General features: G+C 36.6%; 1 protein-coding gene across 1 annotated transcript in view; it reads right to left on the bottom strand.

Annotated features, from left to right (window-relative positions):
- Nucleotides 1-21,494, bottom strand: part of CCDC191 (coiled-coil domain containing 191) — an 89,189-nt gene extending 67,695 nt beyond the window's left edge. Inside the window, exons 1-6 of the mRNA XM_063111353.1 lie at nucleotides 21,405-21,494; nucleotides 19,092-19,130; nucleotides 12,698-12,839; nucleotides 6,630-6,773; nucleotides 3,385-3,563; nucleotides 1,670-1,893 (exon numbers count right to left, since the gene is read on the bottom strand). Of these exons, the coding sequence (XP_062967423.1) occupies nucleotides 1,670-1,893; nucleotides 3,385-3,563; nucleotides 6,630-6,773; nucleotides 12,698-12,839; nucleotides 19,092-19,130; nucleotides 21,405-21,494 (818 nt within the window). The remainder of the gene's footprint in view (nucleotides 1-1,669; nucleotides 1,894-3,384; nucleotides 3,564-6,629; nucleotides 6,774-12,697; nucleotides 12,840-19,091; nucleotides 19,131-21,404) is intronic.
- Nucleotides 21,495-21,539: the final 45 nt, after the last annotated feature.

Here is a 21,539-nt window from a genome sequence, read left to right as displayed (position 1 = left end):
AAAACAGTGATAACATTGTAAACCATTATTTAATAATTTCTCTAATATTTATGAATGTCTGTTATTATAAATAATGTTATTTTAATTATCTTTGTGCACAAATCTTTGTCCAGATTTCTGATCATTTTCTTAGGGCAATTTACCTAGGACTAGAATTCCCAAGTCAAGGGATAATACCACTTTACGGCTTTTGTTGTTTATTGCCAAATTGCTTTCTGGAAAGTTTAAATCAGTTCATCCACCTAGAAGTAGAGCATATTACCTGTCTCACTGTAACCATGAATAAGATTTTAACTTCTAAAAGAAATGACTGGTCAGTGAACATCTGTTGAGGGCCCACTGTGAGCAGAGCATCTTGCTACCATCAAGTGTTGCTTATTTTCATGACTTATTTTAGGTCAGCCTAGTTTTTTCAGGGCTTGGGAGCGATCTGAAATGCATGGTTGACCTTAGAAAGACCTCACTAAAACACTGATGATTGCTTTCTGAAAGGAATGGCATATGGAGGAGGCCTGAGCCTGGCACTTGAAGAAGTGAAGTGCATGTCCACTGCTGAGCTGTTTTAAATTGGGTAGAATAAGAGCAATCAAGAACACAGTGGGGGGAAAGCTGTGTAGGCTGATGAAGTTGGAAGAGATTATCTAATAGGTCTTATGGCCTCTCAGTTTGAGTATTCAGAAAATTTAGTCTTGTTATTCCAAGAACTTTGCATTAGTGCTGTTTCTCAAAATAAATGTACTAGTTATTTCACCTATGAAGCTCATTTTCCGCATGAGGATGGATAACAGTACTACATCCTGTGAGTACTATTTTTACTTTCCTCTTAAGTAAGATATTCTTTTTCTTGATCAGTGGCAGTAGGGCAATGGTGACTTTCCATACGATTATCAGAAAATAAGACACTAACACAATTCACAATAGGACAAGTTACAATTACAGACCATGAATAAGGAAACAGGTTCAACCTTAAAAATATTGTGTAACCAAAGAAATGTAAATGAATCAATATAATACCTATTAAAAGTATAAAAATATTGAAAATGATGATACTCCCCAATGCTGAAAAGAGTGTGGTAAACTGGCCCACTGCTGGTGATAGAGTAAATAAGTATAACCCATTCTGAAAGCAATTTGGCAATATTTCAAGAGTCAAAGAAAGACCTGTACCATTTAAGTCAATAATTACACTCTTAAGAATTTATCCTAACTTCTAATAAAGGGAAAATCTTTAAAAAAAAAGAATTTATCCTAAGAATGTAATTCAAAAGAATGAAAAAGCTCTATGCTTAAGGATGCTCATTGCAATATCACATTGGTGAAAAATCTGAACTAGCCAAAATGCTTACCAGTATGAAGAGGAGGCATTACATAAATTATTTTATAGGAACTCAATGGAGTAATATACAGACCTCAGGACTCTAAGCAATGTGTTAATTACAACAAGCAGAATAACTAATTAAATGTACTTTATGGTTGTAATTAAGTATGTAAAGAGACTAAAATCAGGAGGAAACATGGAAGAATGAAATTAGTTAATTTGTTAAGATGGTGAAATAGTGGGTAGTTTCTCTTTTGTGTTTTGTTATTGCAATGTCTGTGCATTTAAAAAACTTTAGACCATTTCCAAAATGACTGCTTAAATTCCATACTGCATATCACGCTGGCTTACGTTTTCCATGCTTCTTCCACAGTGTGTCTCCTCTCAATTATCTCCCTCCGCAGCTTTACCATCTCCCTCTGAATCTCCTCCTCCTCTTTCTTGGCCTCCAGAGCCTTCCTTTTCTTCTCTTCTTGCACCAGATACTGAGCCTCCAAGAAGGCCGATTTTTTCAGGACCTCTTCCATTCTCTGGCACTCCAGTTCTTTCTCACGTCTTAAGCGATTTTCTTTTACCTTAAAGAGAATACAAGGGTGAAATATAGCCTTTCAAGTGGAAAGGAATATGCAAAACTTTGGAACACATTTTGAAGTTCAGAATATGACCAGTTTGAAATATTCTGGCCCAGAACCCCACTTTTTATTGGAGGAATAAGGAGAATTCATTTGTTTACTGTGTAAGGGCCAAAACAAAATTTTAGGTGAAGTCAGATGAAGATGACTCTCAGTTTGTGAATGATCTGCATCATGAAAAAGGTGACAATCTAATGGGTCAGATCCCAAGTTCTGAATTCTTATTTATTTATGATCTCCCACCCATAAAATTGTCCAAGGTATATATTACTGCTTTTTATTTAGGCCCTGTCTGCATTTTCATTGTAATTCAGAAAAGAATAAGAATATTTCTTAGGGGTTACATTGTGAAGGAATAAACAGTGATTTGTTGCCATAAGGGAACACCACAATGCTTTATTAATTTCTATCATTATTTAAATATACCAGTGATTCTGAATTATATTTGGTAATCGAAAACATGAACTTTGCAGATATTTATAAGCACATTCACTTTTTTCAAACTTATTACTTCTTGACTAGCTATGAATTAAAGAATGGTCCTTTCCCTCCTGCTTCACTTACCTTTACCCTTAACTTACTCTCTAGTTGTGATAAGACTTCTAGACAATGATCACACATCTTTTTGAACCTTCTCTCCTTCCTTTTGTCTTAAATCTAAACGAGGATCATACCTCCATCCCTGTTTCTCCAACATCCCCTGCACTGATTAGGCACACCTTAATGGTTTAAAGTGGTGATTTTCAAATTTGGCAATCAGAAATTCAGTGTTATAAAAAGATAGCACATATGTATAGATATTATGTATATATGTATACTCAGTTCAGTCTTAGTCCTGGACATATGGCAAACACTTAGTCATTCTGATTCCCTGCAGCTCCTTTTCAAAGTGTTGAGATAGTCTTTTTTCCTATAACCTACTATTTCCTTTGGAGAAAAGAAAATTTCCACATGCCTTTCTAATTCAAAACAGCTGAACTAGATTTAATTCAGACCTGTTCTCCCTCTCAAGTGATAATCACAAAATGAGTGAATTTCAGTTGTCTAGAAAAGAATTATCATTATTACATTCACAAGAATATTTATAGTATTAATATATTAATGTCACAATTCAAAACCAAATATAAGCAAATGCAACTTGTATATTTGTAATAGGGAGTACCACATTCAAACTAATAAAGTTTGGCTCAACACCCTATTGGTCAAAATCAATTATTATTTTTTGGTTATTGCTTAGATAAATTGTTTCCTGTCCTCAGTTCATGACAATTATTTTTCTTCTGAAGTTCTTATATTTTATTTTTATTCTTTCTAACCAAACCACAGATGGCACTCTTTTTCATAATAAAGCCTAAGTCTTTATTTAAGCTTATTAAATGTGTTACACAAAGATTGCTTCCTGTTATCCATTTTAATTTTGTTTTTCCCTCCCACCTGCTTATGTCTCATCTCCATGGTAAGACGAGGATCCTTCTGCTGTTTCTTGTCTTGGTTTCCCTTCATTCCAAGATCTTCCAATATCCCAGAATCCACCACATCTTTATGAAGCAGATGGTCTATAAATTTTTGAATGGTGGTACTTTCCTCTTCTTCTTCCAAATAGCCACATAAATCTGTGAGAAACAGAACAGCAGAAAAGAGGGCAATTTAAATTTTTTTAATTTTAGTATAATATTCATACTTATACAAAGAATCTTGGTACAATAAAAATACAAAGCTGTGAGTATTCAATAAATAGTAACTGATAATGCCAATTGGACAAGAACAGCCCTCAGAAATTACCTTCAACTAAGAGGAAGAAAGCTCCACTCATCAGGAATTGCCTTCACCCACGTCACTGAAGACACTTCACTGCCAAATCTAAAAGGTATTACTTCAATCTAAACAACGCTGAGAACTTTTTACTTTTAAAAAAATCTTTATTGTGGTATAATTGACATAAAACAAACTGCAAATATTTATAGTCTACAATAAATTTTGACATGTGCATATGCCAGTAAAAACATCATCACAATCAAGATAATGAACATGTCTATCAATCCCAAAAAGGTCCTCAGGCTGACTTATAATCTCTTCCTCTCACTCCTTCTTATGCCCTCTACCCTGCTCCAGGTAAGCCCACTTTCTGTCACTATAGATTAGCTCGCATTTTCTAGAATTTTATAGAAATCAAATCATATACTATGTATTCTTTTCTTCATCTGGCTTCTTCGCTCAGCATAATTATTTTCAGATTCATCCATGCTGTGTGTATCAGTAGTTTATTGCTTTTCATTGTTGAGTAGTATACCACTGTACGGATATACCACAATTTGTTCATTCATCCATTAATGGACATTCAGGTAATTTCCAGATTTTAGCCATTGCAAATAAAGCTGTTATGAACAGTTGTGGACAAGTCTTTGTAGAAACAGGCTTTCTCTCCTGTTGGAAAAATGCCTAGGAGTAGAATCATATAAGTACATGCTTAATTTTTAAAGAAACTGTCAAAACTATTGTCCAAAATGGAAATTTTACATTTCCACCAACAATGTGGAAGTAGTCTAGTTTTTCCACATCCTTACCAATACTTGGTATGGTCAGTCTTAAATTTAAGCCATTTTAATAGGTATGTAATGGTAATTTTCATTGTGGTTTAAATTTGCATTTCCCTAACATTTAATGACACTAAACATTTACCTTATTGATGTTTTTTAGTTGTTCTATACATTATTAAAAATGGGGTTTGAAGTTTCCAACTATTATTGTTGAATCATCTATTTCTCCCTTCACTTTTGTCAGTTTTTGCTACATCCACTTTGGGACTCTTTTATCAGGTGTATATATGTTTACAACTCTTAAGTTTTCTTCATGGATTGGTGCTTTTATCATTAAAAATGCACCTTTTGTCTCTAGTAACATTGTTTTTGTCTTAATATCTTTTTTTCCTGATATTAGTATAGTGACTCCAGCTCTCTTTTGGTTACTATTTATATAATAGATCTTTTTCCATCCCTTTACTTTCAACTTATTTGTGCCTTGAATTTAAAGTGTGTCTCTTGCATTTAACATATAGTTAGGTCATACATTTTTAATACATTCTGCCAATTTCTGCCTTTGGACTGGAGTGCTTAAATTCATTTACATTTAACGTAATTCCTGACAAAGAAGGGTTTACGTTTGCCATTTTGGTATTTGTTTTCTATATGTCTTATGTAAATGCCCTTTACCAAATGGAGAAATTTCCCTTCTATTACTTACAGTTTGCTTACAGTTTTTATCCAGAATGAATGTCAAATGCTTTCTTTTGTGGTTACTGAGATAATCGCATGTTAATTAACATTTTTTATAAACATCCTTTTTAATGGTTACATAATATTTTTGTTCAATATTTCAATCAAAAATTGGAAAAAATTCTACCAGCATAAGATGACTGAGGCCTAGTATGATACTAGATGATAATAGCCAGTATAAGTAAAGAGATATAACTAGATCTATTAGCACCATATCAAGTGAAGTAAGTTTCACTATATTCCATATATTTGCTCAAAAACAAATGTAAAGTCCTAAAACATTCCACTTTAATAATGACATTAATAAACTAGAAGATATCCAGAAGGCGGCAGCCAGTATGATAAGATCTAGAAACCATGTGGTACAAAGAGCTGTTGAGAGCACTGGTGCTATTTAATGTGGCAACACTGAAGTATATGAGTAGTCAGATATGATTACAACTTCTACAAAAAAATTAAAAGATTGTTCTTGAGAGAGGGAACATATTATTTTCTGTTGCACCAAAGGACAAAAAGTTATTAAGGACAAAATCCTAATTCTCCTAATTAAGGGAGAATTCTGTGAGGATTAGAGCCTCATGATGGCTGAATGGACTCCTTCCAAAGTGCAGGCTCCCTATCCTGGGAAGGTGTTCAGGCAGAGATTATATTATCCCATGTTAGGGACACTGTAGAAGGATCTATACCCGGGTGGGTGAGGAGGGTAGATCAGATCAGATGATCGTGATGGATTCTTCTAACTTTAAGAACTCATGACTTTGTGATCCCCTAGATGGGGATTTTGTATAGCCCTAAGCAAGGGGAATGCTGCCAGGTGGATTCACTAAGATTGTTTGAGTCATGCATAGGAAGCTGCCCCCACTATCACCATACCTACCCCTATGCTCAGAGAGAAAAATCTCAGACCCTTGAGTGCATCTGAGGAACCCACACAAGTTAGCTATTTAAGTTGTCTCACCCTAGCTCTGCACACAACAGTGTACCCCCACACCACCCCAGGGGAAAAAATAGAAAAGTAATAACCTCCCTTATAAGTTATAGCTAATAAAATAAAAGAAGCATTTTGTAAATATAAAATGATATACAAATGCATAAATGTAATCTTCATCAAAGCAAGTAGTCATCCAATGATACATGGGGAATGGCATGTGTAAATGGCATTCACTACTATTACAATGATAAGAAGAATTACAAATAATAGAATATTTTAATTTTAAGAAACACCAGGAATTTACTGAAGATATACCATATGTAATTTACATTCAATCAAAAAAAATTAAAGCCAATAATGAAACTAAGCAAAACACAGAAAATCAAACAATATATCATTTATTATTCAAAACAATTAAAAAGACTTAGGCACGTTTATTCAATGTTAAAGCTTAGAACAATCAGATAAGTTCTTACCATCAAACTTGTCATATTTCAAATGGCCACTGGCTTCTGGCGTATGAGTGATACTTGACAGAGTGTTTTCAGCATCACCTTCTCCATCACTTGCTAATTCCTGCCTAAGTTTTGCGTCTAACCAGTCATTCACCAACTCCTGAGCTATCAATAAAACAAAAACATCTTTCAAATATTTCAATTACTTCAGAGGCTTTCTTCATTCACTATTTTCATTCATTCACCAAATATTAACTGAGCACCTATCATGTGTCAAGTACTGTTCTAGATGCTGGGAATACAGCAGAGAACAAAACTGGAAAAATAAATCCTACCATCATGAAGCTTACATTGTTATTGGGGAGAAGAGACAATAAATAAATGAGAAAAACAAAGCAGGAAAAGGAGAAATGGAGTGCAGGAAATGGAAAATGGGTGTTGTAGCTGTGGTCAAAAAGGCCTCACTGAGAAGATATTTGAGCAAAGAAGGGCAGTGAGAGAGTGAGCCATTTGGATATATAAGGATACGCTATTCCACGCAGAAGGAAAGCAAATCCAAAGTCCCTAAGGCAGAAGTGTCTAGAGTGTTGGTGAAATAGCAAGGAGGCCAAGGGTGGCTAGAAAGGAGTGAGTGAAAGGAAGAATAGTAGATGAGGTGGAAGAAGTAATACGTAGATCAGGTTTAGAGCAGCAGTTATGAACTGGAGACAATCTTGCCACCCAACAGACATATAGTAATGTCTGAGTCATTTTTGGTTGTCACAACTGAGAGAGATGATACTGGCATCAAGTGGGTAGAGGCCAGGTATGCTGCTAAACATCCTACAATTCACAGGACAGCCCCTACAACAAAAATTCTCTGTCAATAGTCTTGAGGTTGAAATTCCCTTGTTCAGAGCCTTGACACCATTCTAGCTACTTTGGCTTTTACTTTTGAGTGCAATAGGAAGCCACGTGAGGGTTGTGAACAAAGAGGTGACATATTTTAAGAGCATCATTTACTTTGATTACTATGTTAAAATAGACAATACGGAACAAGCATGTAGGCAGGGGACACCAACTGGGAGACAAATACAATAATCCAGGGGATGATGGCCTGGACCTGGAGTGGAAGTATTAAAAATGGTCAAATTCTAGTAAGTAATGCTTGGAGGTGGAGTTGACATGATTTGCTGATGGACTGGATATAGGATGTGAAAGAAAGAAATCTTCAAGGTTTTTGGCTCAAGCAACAGCAAGGATGGAAATGTCATTTACTGAGATGGGGAAGGCCAAGGGAGAAACAGGTGTGGGGGAAAGATCAGGAGTTCAGTCTTATACATGTTCAGTTTGAGAGATCCAAATGGGGATGTCAAATAGGTATTGGCTATAATACTCTGGATTTCAGAAGAGAGGTACAAACTGAAAAATAAATGTGGAAATTGTAAACATACAGATGGTATTTAAAGCCACAAAAGTGGATGCGATTACCACAGGAGGAAGGTGGATAGAGAAGAGGCTCAAGGACTGTGCCCTAAGAAACTCCAATGTTTAGGGGTTGATGAGATAAGGTGGAACCAGGAAAGCTGACTAGGAAGGAGAGGCCACTAAGACAAAAGAAAAATCAAAGAGTGTGATATCCTAAAAGCCAACTTCCATTTGGATTTCTTTCTTAATGATATGGAGAAAAACTTCTTAATATACATAGGTATGGGGGAAAATGTCTGTAGCATCGCCTTCATCATTATTATCATTATCAAATAGCTTTTGTGTGTAGGGCATGGGGATTTCAAAGAAGAAAAACAGCTATTTTAGCCTTACTTTCATCACTGTTATTATCATTATCACATAGCTCTTAGGGAATGGGGTGTTTCTAAGTTCTAGTGGTGTACAGTAGTGCTAGGCATCTATAATTGAAAATAATTCATTGTATATTCTCAAATGGCTAGAAGAGAGGAGATCAAATGTTCTTATCACAAAGAAATGATAAAGTTTTGTGATGATGAACATCCTAATTACCCTGATTTAATCATCACACATTGTAAACCTGTATTGTACCCCTTAAAAACGTATAATGAATACATTTCCATTAAAAAAGAAATACATTTCTTTAAATTCGAAAACATAAATGATGCTGAGGCATTTAATATAGATAAAAATAGGAAAAAAATGAATCAGAGTAGTAGAAACTAACTGTAAAAAGGGAGCAGATATTTATTGAGTAACTCTTGTATATAATACTTTAGACATTTATGTGTAATATAATATATATGTAAAATAATTCATATATACTAAATGCCATTCATTGGTAAATGAGGGTTTACCATGAAGTTTCCCAAAAGAGCAAAGAAAGTAAACTTCCCTTGGAGGTATAACCTGTAGAAACACCTCATGTTGGATCAGAGGAGAGGTATGAATCAGAAGAGAGGTATACAGGCTACCTTAAAGCAGAGTTTCTCAAAGTATGATCCTCGGTTCTTGTAGAATATTAATATAGTTGATGAGAGGAGAAAAAACTGATATAAACCTTTGAAAACCATGCTGTATCCATACACTAGTACATCCTAATGTGGATCACTAGTTTCTCACGATATTAATAGGTATTTTAGGATAAAGAGAGGTTCATGGTCTAGGAAGTTTGGGATATGGGATAAGTAAATATTTCTTTTTAACTGCAGGACTTCTCAGAACCCTTAATAAGCTAAAGTATATTGTGTACCTCTATTGGCAGGGTGGGAGGTGGGGTGGGCACGAAACAGCCCTGCCAATTACAAAATCATTCTTCTCTACCTCCAGTACTACCAACCAACCAAGACCATCACTGCTCATCCAGACCACTGCAATAGCCTCCTACTGGTTACCCTTTTCTCTCTTTTTCTCCCTTATAATCTATTCTTCATATATGTCAAAAATTGTCCTATTATACCTCCGCTTAAACCCTATAATGCTGTCCTATCATATTCAGAATAATACCTAAATTCTTTTCCTATAAGGCCCTATGCGACGTGTCTTCTGCTCACTCCTGCAAGCTCATCTCTATCTACTGGGAAGTTAGCAGCCACATGGGTCTTCCTTCAGTTCCTCAAGCACACCAAGCATACTTTAGCTCTTGATGCTTCCTTTCCCTCTACCTGGGATGCTCTCCCCCATCATTGCTCATCTGTCCCCTTGTTATTCAGGCCCAAACTTGAATGACTTATCACTACCTGATAAATTGTTTTTAATTTTCTTTATTCCCACAATAGAATGTATACTCCTTGAAGGCAATGGCTTTGCCTCCTTTGTTTATAACCAGTACTTCCAGTGCCTAAAATAGTAGGTCTCACAGAGTAAGAATTAAGTATACATGTGTTGAATAAATGAAGAAAAAACTGAATAACTGGAGACATAAATAACATGAATGAAAGCTGTCTTACAGGACATCATCCTTTGACTTTCCTCCTTCCTCAGTGGCCTCTCCTTCACAGTCTCCTTTGCTGGTCCCTCCTGATCTCCCAATCCCTAAATGGTGGAGTTCCTCAAGGTATCAGTAACAAAAATACTGAATTCCAGAAGAATAAATGCTTTTGGGAGACAGTGAGGTCAGACTGGTTGTAGAGTCTCTTCGTAAGGAACAAAATTGATTTATAAACTAGTGTTTAATCTGTATAATACCAGATCAAATTAACATGCTACCATCCTAGCCAGAGCAATTAGGCAAGAGAAAGAAATAAAGGGCATCCAAATTGGAAAGGAGGAAGTCAAATTGTGCCTGTTTGAAGACCATGTGATCTTATATATAGAAAACCCTAAAAGCTCCACCAGAAGTCCTAGAACTGATCAATGAATTCAATAAAGTTGCAGGATACAACATCAACATACAAATATCAGTCACGTTTCTATACACCAATAATGAACTAGCTGAAAAAGGAATCAAGAAAGCAATCCCATTTACAATAACTATAAAAAAACTTACCTAGGAATAAGTTTAATCAAGGAGGTGAAAAACCTCTACAAAGAAAACTACAAAACACTGATAAAGGAAATTGAAGAGGACACAAAAAATGGAAAGACACCCCATGTACATGGATTAAAAGAATTAACATTATGAAAATGACCATATTACCAAAAGTAATCTACAGATTCAATGAAAACCCTATCAAAATACCAATGACATTCTTTACAGAAATGGAAAAAAAACAATTCTAACATTCATATGGAACCACAAAAGACCCTGAATAGCCAAAGCAATTTTGAGCAAAAGGAACAACACTGGAGGCATCATACTACCTGACCTCAAAATGTACTATGAAGCTATAGTAACATAAACAGCATAATACTGGCATAAAAACAGATACATAGAACAATGAAACAATTAAAACCAGACATAAAGCCACATATTTACAGCCAGCTGATTTTCAACAAAGGCACCAAGAATATTCATTTGGGAAAGGACAGTCTCTTCAATAAATGGTGCTGAGAAAACTAGATATCCATACACAGAGGAATGAAACTCAAAATGGATTAAAGACTTAAATATAAGACTCAAAACTATGAAACTACTAGAAGAAAACATAGGGGAAATGCTTCAGGACATTGGTCTTGCTAAAGAGTTTATGGAAAAGACCTCAAAAGCACAGGCAACAAAAGTAAAAATAGACAAATGGAATTATGTCAAACTAAAAAGCTTCTGCACAGCAAAGGAAACAATCAACCAAGTGAAGAGACTACCTGCAGAATGGGAGAAAATATTTGAAAACTATATATCTGACAAGGGATTAATATCCAGAAAATACAAGCAACTCAAAAAACTCAATAGCAAAAAAACCACAAATGCTCTGATTAAAAAATGGGCAAATGAGCTGAATAAATATTTCTCAAAAGAAGATATACAAATGGCCAATAAGTATATGAAAAAAATGCTCAACATCAGTAATCATCAAGGAAATGCAAGTCAAAACCACAATGAGATATCTCACTCCAGTTAGAACGGCTTTTATCAAAAAGACAGAAAATAACAAATACTGGCAAGGATGTGGAGAAAGGGAAACTCCTCTACACTGTTGGTGAGAATGTAAACTAATAGAGCTATTATGGAAAACAGTATTGAGGTTCCTTAAAAAACTACAAATAGAACTACCATATGATCCAGCAATCCCACTACTGGATATATATCTAAAGGAAAGGAAATAAGTACATCAGAGATATCTGCAGTCTGATGTTTATTGCAGCACTATTCACAATAGCCAAGATATGGAATCAACCTAAGTGTCCATCAATAAATGAATGGATAAAGAAAATGTGGTATAAATAAACAATGGAATACTATTCAGCCATCAAAAAGAATGAAATCCTGTTATCCACAGCAACAAGGATAAGCTTGGAGGACATTACATTAAGTGAAAGAAACAAGGAACAGAAAGAAAAATACTGCATGTTCTTACTCATATGTGGAAACTAAGAAAGTTGACTCCATAGAACTAGAGAGCAAGAGAATAGAATTGTTGTTACCAGAGGATGGCAAGAATAGTGAGGAGGGAGGTTAGGGAGAGGTCGGCTAATGGATACAAAAGTATAGCTAGAGAGGAGGAATATGATTTAGTGTTCTATAGCACTGTAGGGTGACTACAATTAACAACAATTTATTGTATACTTTCAATTAGCTAGAAGAGAGGATTTTGAATCTCAGTGCAAAGAAATAAATGTTTGAGCTGTTATGTTAATGTGATTTGATCGTTACACATTGTATATGTGTATCAAATATCACATAGTACCCCATAAATATGTACAATTAAGTCAATTAAAAATTTTAAAAATAAAATTTAAAAAAAGCAAAAAAACCATGCCCAAAACCATGCTATCATCTGTGCCATAGGCCTAGTACCTTAGAACACTCACCAGTTAACTGTTACATTAATCTCTGGATGTGGTTCTATTTCAGGAAATAAAATGGGCCTTAAATATGCCCTTATTTGTAATATTGGGGTTAACTCCAGAGTAAATTTAGCTTCAAGTCAGTAGAAACAAATATTAAGAACACGTAAGAAAAGCTTCCATCCTGTACTTTGAAATGTACTATCAGTTATGCTTTAAGAATTGTCAATACCACAGGAAAAAATATATTCTCTTACCTTCTGCATAGACTTCATCGTGATCCTCTATTTGCTCAGATTTTTCCAAATCTAAGATTTGGCCCCAAAGCCTTCTGGGTAAATCTGATTTTTTGCCAGAAAATACATTCGAAACTGCAAATTCTGAGGCTTTCTCCACTCTCTTCAATATGACAGAAAAAAAAAATCCATTAAGATGACAACTTTGTTCAGGGTTAGAGAATTTCTCTCCTATTCAAGTATCTGATTTTCTATCAACTATAAGATTCTTCCATTTTTCCATTTTTGAAGGAACTTGGAGGTTTAGACATCCACCCCAAATAATTTTTCGTTTTCATATATAATGTTAAGTTAATTGCAGTATTTTATTGAGTTCTAACAAGTGTTCACAATGTTTATATTTGAACAAATGTTATTTAAGGTTTAGATAACTTTTTTTTGAGGCATTAGTAATGGGATCCTGAAACCCGGATATTTTATCTTAAATAAAGAAATACAGTATTTTATTAGTTTCCATGCCACTAAGACTTACATATGAATATGAATCAAAGGCAGAGGAGCTACAACTTCCTCAAATTACAACTCCTGAAAGGAACTTCCCTTCATATATTAGGCAAACTACAGGTTCAATACAATTGGGATAAACAGAGTTACTGAACTGTAGTCATCCAGAATGTTAAACTCAACAGTGAGATTCTAGTAAAAACATGATCAAATTCTCAGGACTGGGGAAGGGAACAGTAAAGGTGGACAAACTGCCTTGACATTTTGATTTACGTGCACAATATAAAAGAACTTATTTTATAACTAAGCCCCTTTCTTTCCCCCTCCCCACAAACCTGCTTTCTCCCATGCTTGCTGTCTTTCCAGTCTTCCAACTAAGGTAATGACAACTCCATTCTTTTGGTTCCTCAGGATGAAAATTTTGGAGTCCTCCTTAATCTGATATCAACCAATGAATGAATCAATCAATCTCCCACCCCTACACACAATCTGTCAGGAAATCTGTTGACTGTGTCTTCAAAACATATCCAGAATCTGACCCTTCCCATCAACTCCACTGCTATCACCCCGGTCCACGGCACAACAATTTCCTCACGGGTTTTCTGGAATAGCCTCTCACCACAACAGTGAATGACCCCCTTTAAACTGAAAGCCATATCATGTCATAACTCCACTCAAAAACCTTCAATAGCTCCCTATCCCAACCAGAATAAAAGCCAAAGTCCTTCCAATGTGCTCAGTCCTGAGCCACCAAGCCCTTTGTGAGCTCTCCAACCTCCTGGCCTGCTACTCTTCCCTTTGCTCACTCTACTTCAGCCACACTGACTTTGCTTGTTTCTCCTCAGATATGCCCAGTGTGTTCCTACCTCAGGGCTTTTGTACTTACTTCTCTTCTGCCCCAGACTGCTGTCCCACAGATATCCATATGACCCTTTCCCTCACCTCCTCAAGACTTTGCTCATATGTCACCTTCTCAGTAAGGCCTTCTCTGATCACCCTCTATGAAACTGTAATCACCCTTCTCCTGGCTCTCCTTCTCCCCTTCTCTGCTCTGACCTTCCCTCTGGCACTTATCACTTTATAACATTTTATCATTTATTGTTTCTCCCAAGTAAAACATTAGCAGGGATTGCTGTCCTCTACACAGGTGAGCTCCTAGAACCTAGAACAGTGCTTGGTGCTTCACAAATGCCCAATAAATACGTGTTAAATGAATGAATAAATGAAAGATTTATTCAAAAAAGCTGTACTTTCCCATTTTTATATTGTCACCTGACCTATTCTGAAAATGACTTTTCTTCTTGCCCTTTGTGGAAAGCCTGGTAGTACCATGGGCTACCATATGTTAAAGTTAGACAGAAGCAGAGGAATAAAGGCAAAAACTCAAGGGTAATTTGAAAAAGATGTAGAAAACAGAACATACAGGAAAAGATATCAACCAGAAGAAAACATGATCTCATCAGAGTAATGGTCAAGAAAATATCACTCATTCCTTACAAGGTCACTCTGTAGAGACCTTTTCCTATATTATTTCACACAGCCTCTGATGTGTCCAAATTTACATTACTGGCATATGTCATATGTTGGATTTATGGTTGGCACATAGTCCTTCCCTTTACGATCTTCAATTCTAAAACAGCAAGATGAATTTCACATACACTGTATGTGTCTGTATATACACATATATATAATGTACAAATAAATTGAATGACTTCAGTGTTTTAAACTAATACAACAAACAAAAAAATAAACAATAAAAACAGATTTGTAGACTTGACTTAGTTCTCAGGCTATGAGTTAAAGAAATAACAATGTATGATGTGTCATCCCACCTGAAAGGAAATTTGTACCCATTCTTAACTGAGCAGAGTAGAGAGCTTGGGAGATAAAAGGAGGAAGACTGATCTTGGTACTAAAAAAGAATAGAGCCTGGTACTGACAAATAAGGGAGTAAAGAGAAAGGTTTGCTTGGCTGTAACAAAGTATTTGGGATATCACTTAAAATGAAGATTTGGGAGGAAAAAAACTACTAGATGATACTAAGGATTAGAAATAATCTCTGTATCTCTTTGTCTTAAAATATTACATCCTTACTTTTTTTTTCAAAATAAATACGTAACAGACAGGAAAGGTCTATCCTATATTTCAGTAAAACATTGTATCAATTTAACAACTTATTCTTTCAGCAAGTCCTCATTGAAAGCTAGCTCTGTTCCTAGCACCATAGTGGGCATTAGAGAAAAACAGAAGTAAAAGTTTCTGTTCTTAAAAAGTTCACTGTTTTTGTTTTTGTTTCCATATGCCATGTGTACAATAGAAAACTCAAAAACAGTTCTAAAGCAATGAGTGATTTAAAAAATAACTTAAACCCTTCAAAAGTTCATTATTCAGTAACGACATTATACATAAGCATGTTGTTTGGAAAGGAACTATCTCAGTTATTCCCATGATCTTACAAATGCTCAGTACATGCTCCTTGTGTCCATTCCACACATTAATCACATAGTCACTCCAGACCCTATCACCATGGATGGCAAAAACAGAAGCTACAATGTAATCTTTCATTTTCTCAAGGGAGATAAGACCATGAGTTTCTTCACATACCCTCGCATACTGCATGTTCATATACGTATAATAGTTTTGTGAGTAATCTATTTTTGAAAGTGCCCAATTCTTTTGTAATAACTGTGCATTAAAGTAAATGCTTAGGGCCGGCCTGTGGCTCACTTGGGAGAGTGTGGTACTGATAACACCAAGGCCACGGGTTTGGATCCCTATGTAGGGATGGCCGGTTAGCTCACTTGGGAGAGCGTGGTGCTGACAACACCAAGTCAAGGGTTAAGATCCCCCTACCGGTCATTAAAAAAAAAAAAAAAAAAAAAAAGGAAATGCTTGATGATGTATCTGTGTTTATAAATGACAAAATAATTCCAAGGAAAAGAGTATTAGATGATGGGATTAGGTAGTGGAGTTGGGTAAGAGAAATTTGTTCACTGAGAGGTGCATCTCATGCTGGGCTGTAAGGGAAAGATCTGGATTGGCCTCTCAGGAAGGATGCATATTCCAGGCTGAGGGATCAGCATCAGTCAAAGCAAAGAGAACACCTAGCTCATGGAGGAAAAGGAGACTGGCCTAACAAGATTCACACAGAGTATCAGTATAGGAGTTATTACAGGTAAATTGATATTACAGGCTGATTGACTGAAGGTTTTAAATGCCCATATGGAATTTACAGAGTTTCACCTGATGGCACACAGAATCACTGAAGGTTCAAGAGTAGAGAATTGACTTGACGAAAATGTTTAGAAATCTCACTCAAGAATGCATCAGAGTAAGATGAGTCAGTCTATCAAATCAGGATGAGGATAAATTGTAAATCATGGTGGACTGCTGCATTTTGGGTGAGCATTTAGATTCTACCTAAGCATCTACCTGATTCTAAGTGATTTTAACATCCCTGAGGATACTCACCAACATCTTAAGGTTTGTTTGATCTTCTACATTCCAAAACCTTCCCTCTCAATTCCACTTCAACAACACACTGACAATGTCACCCTGAATCATGTCACACAGAATTTTCTATTGCTCACACCAGACTTATAACTCCTTTTCCAACATCAACTTCCTATCCATCTCTGTTTCACTTCCCCTACTCCCACAACATTGATGTTGGATCCAACCAAATCTTCCAGTCATTTCATGCCTCCCTCTTCTTTCAATCTATGAGACTTTTAAAAGGTCCCCTTTCTTTCCTATTCAGTGTTGATATTCAGCTACCATCTTACATCATTCCCAAACCCCTTGTGCCTTTGCCTTTCAAATGAAAAACTCCAAGTCTGCATCAATCTGATCTACCAAATTTTGGCACCATGAAAAATTATGGTTTTTCTGCTTCATCCATGCCTTCAGTGTTGCTGGGCAATCTTCCTTTTTCTGTTCTGGAGAGAGGGCTTCCTTAACTTTCATTACATTCTACACCTTTCTGCATATTCCCCCTTCCTTCCAGGTAACAAGGTCACAGCTGATTCTGAGAGGGTGGACAACTCAAATGGGATTGGAAGTCTTAGGTCCAGAGGTTATAACTGTTTAGAGTACACCTAGAATTGGGATATATCAGGCACTAAAATCAGAAACGAGGTAGAGAAGTGAACAAAAAGGTAGTAGGAGAGGCAGGAGAAAACAGTGTTACAAAAAGATAATGGAGGAGAGGATTTCTAAAATAAAAAAGTGAAAACTATATCAAAGGTAACCTAAAAAGTTTGAGGACTATCAAGAGACCACTGGATCTGGTCAGGAAGTAATTTATGACAACGGTTTCCATAGAATGGTAAGAAATAGAAACTGCAGGAAAATAATTGTGGACATGAGAGGATAATAAAAATCCAAAGGCAAGGAGTTAGGCTATACATTCAAAGACAATGGATAAGAGAAAGAAATTGTTCAGCAATCAGAATAGACTGCAGGGTCAAATAAGGACTTATTGATTTTTTCAAGACAAGAGATTTGAGGGCATAATGGAGAAAGATGCACTGCAAAAGTTTCAGATGAATGATAAAGGGAATGATAAAAATCTGAGTCAGGCTGGCTGACAACTGGATGAAAAAGGAAAATGGTACAGACAATCCAAAGAAGAATGTTATCCTCCTGTTTTAGTTCAGTCTTCCCCTCTGGAAGAGATGGTAACTGTACTACTTAGCCCTACAGGTACTTGGCACTGGGACTGTCAACAGTGATATGCAAGCTAGGCTTACTAGACATTGAGGAGTGGGCATCTCAGAGGCTAGCCTCCATGATGGTGGATCCATTTTAGTGGCCTTCTAAGTCAGACCTCTAGTATCCAGGAAGCCTTCCCTGGCCCTATCTAAATTAGTTCCTTCCACCACATGCTTCTATTACATCTTTAATTCTTCCATGAGCTTTAAGTAAGTTTTTTATCTCCCACTGGACGATAAACTCCGGAACTGCAGAGATTGTACCTACCCTGTGTCCTGTTTTAGTTCCAGTGCCGAACATAGTGGGCTAGCACTTAGTAGGCACTTAATAAATACCAGCTGAATAAACAAATGGTTAAAAATGATTATTTCTGCCCTGGTGCTCATAGTGCATGTCAATTTAGGTAAGTGTTAACTCTTCAAAATACTGTCAGGCAGAAAGATATTTTCCCAGGAAAATACTGCATAATTTTGAAATATGTGGTACACAAATGAACCAAGTATGGCAAGTTGCCAAATTGACACTTAGAGGCATGCACCTGAGGTGGTTTAATGGCACTTTCAACTTAAATGTTACTTAGACTCAAAAATATACAGCTCAGGCCTAGAAGAGATCTCAGAGATTATCTAACCTACTGAATGCTCAAACATATTCTTCATTAGTCTAACTTTGTGACTATTTAGATTCCACTTGAATACCTCCACTCATAGAGTGGAGAAAACACATCTCATAGAGACAGAAAACACATCTCATTTTAAGAGAATTCGCACACTATTTTTGGATTGCTCTAATTATTAAACAATTCTTGCTTGTGATGCACACGTAGCTTTTACCCCATGACCCCCTATGTCAATGTAACTACAGTACAGTCCTCCCAAAATGTGAGGAAGGCCACCACATCCTCTCCCAAGGTTTCTCTTCCCCTGCTCCTTTAATTCTTTTAATGTGAGATGCACGACATTTGAAAGAGCATGTCTACACACCTGTTTATTTTTCCTTCACACTTAAACATTTTCATGAGAACAAATGGAATAATGAAAAAAATACTAAAAAGAATGAAATTAAAGCAAGATGCATAGTCACATGGTAATAAAAATAGCAAAGTATGTGCAAAGTGGAGACCCATTAGCATTTATTTTCCATACAATTATGCCCGACTCTCAATTCTCTTTCTATCTGAATTTTGAAATAGCCTTACCTTAATCCAGTGTTCCACATTGTCAGGGTCAAAAGCAGGCTGTAGGTAATATATACAGAACATTAATACACAGCAATATCTTGATCAACTTTGCCATTTTAATCTATCCTTTTGACTAAAGCATACGGAAAAGTGTACTTTATTCTTTCTTCAAAGCATTTCATTAGAAAACTCAGCACTGATTAGCAATAAAAGAACATAGAATAACAATATGAGGAAAAAACATGAAGCCTTCTCTGGGACACTGATTGTTTTTATTTCTTCTCTAAGCCCACCTTAAGATGCTGATTTAATTGGTCTGGGGTAGGACTTAGGCATCAGTATTTTTTTAAAGCTCTCCAGTGTTAACAGCCAAGATATAAAAATACTGGATATAATACTCATAAAAACCCAAACAAACATTGATGAATTAGCCAGATTATCCAAGTAATCTCCTGCTTGGAGAAGGGTGTGTTCCTCTCCTTACTCTTTTCAGGAGTAGCCTGTAGCAAGAGACTTTCCTACCTTACCTAGATCAGGGATATTTTTTGGTTCAATAAGTACTGGGGGGTGTGGTGAGGGTTAATCGATCCAACCTCTACTGTTTTACAAAGCAGAAAATGAGGTAGAAGTCAAATAAATTTTCACCCAGATCAGTCAGATATCAATCTGAAACTAGAAATCAGGCTATCAGGACACCTCCTCTCTTCACTCTCTATAACCCCCAGAAGCTTTGCAGAATTCCCTCTAATAGTTAAGAAAAAGAGGTATTTTCTTTGCTAAAAATTCAGATGGGTTTTTAAAATAAGGGGTTTATCTAACTAGCACACTGACACATGGAGGTGGGAAAGGTATAATACTCTTTCACTTACCTAACACTTCACCCTCAAAGCACCTTACAGATAACTAATTAATGGAGCTGTTACAGCTGAATAATTTTGTCACTGCAACAAAGAAAGAGCTGATCCTATTAAAACACAACTGAACTTCAAGGAGCTCTTGAGTTTTTACCTTTTAATCCTTAAGGCAGTAACAATGAGCACTAGCAGCAAAAAATCTTTCCTTTTTCAAGTCCTAAGAAATTGTCCCAAACATTGACCTTTCATCATCAAATATATATATGAACACACACACACACACACACACACACACACACACACACATATGTATGTATGTATATATATATCCCCATATCCTATTCTGGATCTAATCCATTATACAGCTAATACATTGCAGTAGGAGCAGCCTCAGTTTCCAGGTGTCTCTAATGCTTTAGGCTGCACCCTCCAGTATCTGGAGCAAGATATTCACCAAGTGGAATATGTCCAGTGCATTTAGTTGGTATAGAATAAACCACAAGAACAATTTTCTGGGCCCTCACAAAGGTCACACATCTACAGAATACTTTTTGGGAAAGTGTAACTTAAGGTTGAAAACAGCTGGTGAAACTACTCTGGAACTGAAAGCTGGGAAACCTCTCCATTTTAGCACTCTCATTTACATTTGAAGCCGCTTATTTTTGTAACTGTTAAAAAGGTGATCTGTAGAAAGCACACACCGTGTGACTTCGCACATGTCACTTACATATTTTTCAAATTTAAACTGGGGTTACCGCGGGGCAAGCCTTTTACCTCACTACGTAGAGCGTGGTGCTGATAACACCAGGATCAAGAGGTCGGATCCTTGTACCGGCCAGCCCCTAACCCCCCGACCCCGCCAACAGAATTAGATAAAATGTGATTATCAGGTTTTTATCTTATTTTCAGGTGCTAACGCATGAAAAGAGGGAACAGGAGAAGATTTATTTTTGAATTGGTTGAATTTAGAAATTCTCAAGTGAATCAAATATTTAATATTTACTTGCATTCCTGAGATCATTTCATATACTTTATGTAAAACGGGAAGGGGAGCGACCTAGGCAGAGCATTTAACGTGAAGGTCTCCCTCGTTCAATAAAGATCAGTTCCACTAGACTTGCAAAACATAAAAAAAAAAAAGAAAAGAAAAGAAAAAAGAAATCTGCGACTTTCCTAAAGAGAGGGCCGAGTTCTCTAATTCCTTTCACCCTGATGGGCGCTGGCAGACCTCTCTGGTTTGAGAAACAGTTCTTGCACAAAGCTGCCCACCAAAGCCATAAGGTACCCAGACCCCAAAGGTCCTAGAAGCACTTCACTCAAGGCAATGCTGGCTCCGGGGCTGTCAAGGCAGGGGCGTGTCAGGTAAGGACGGCCCTGGGAGGAAGAGGAGGGAAGCATAGGAGTGTCTGCGGCTGGCTTCGGGACTGTGCAGCGCCTTGGGCCGGTCCCGCCCCCCAAAGCTCCAGATTGGGATCACCTTGGGACTCGGCTTCTTTGTGAACCGTTTCCAGCGATTCAGCCCCATCCTCTTCTTTGAGGAGGACCTTTCCTGGGGCCCCAGCAGCATTTTCCAGGTTCAGGCCCAGATCCTGGCCAAAGCTGAACAACCGCC

Source organism: Cynocephalus volans, chromosome 1, assembly GCF_027409185.1.
Source record: "Cynocephalus volans isolate mCynVol1 chromosome 1, mCynVol1.pri, whole genome shotgun sequence".
NCBI lineage: Eukaryota > Metazoa > Chordata > Mammalia > Dermoptera > Cynocephalidae > Cynocephalus > Cynocephalus volans.
This window is presented reverse-complemented; position numbering and strand designations above follow the sequence as displayed.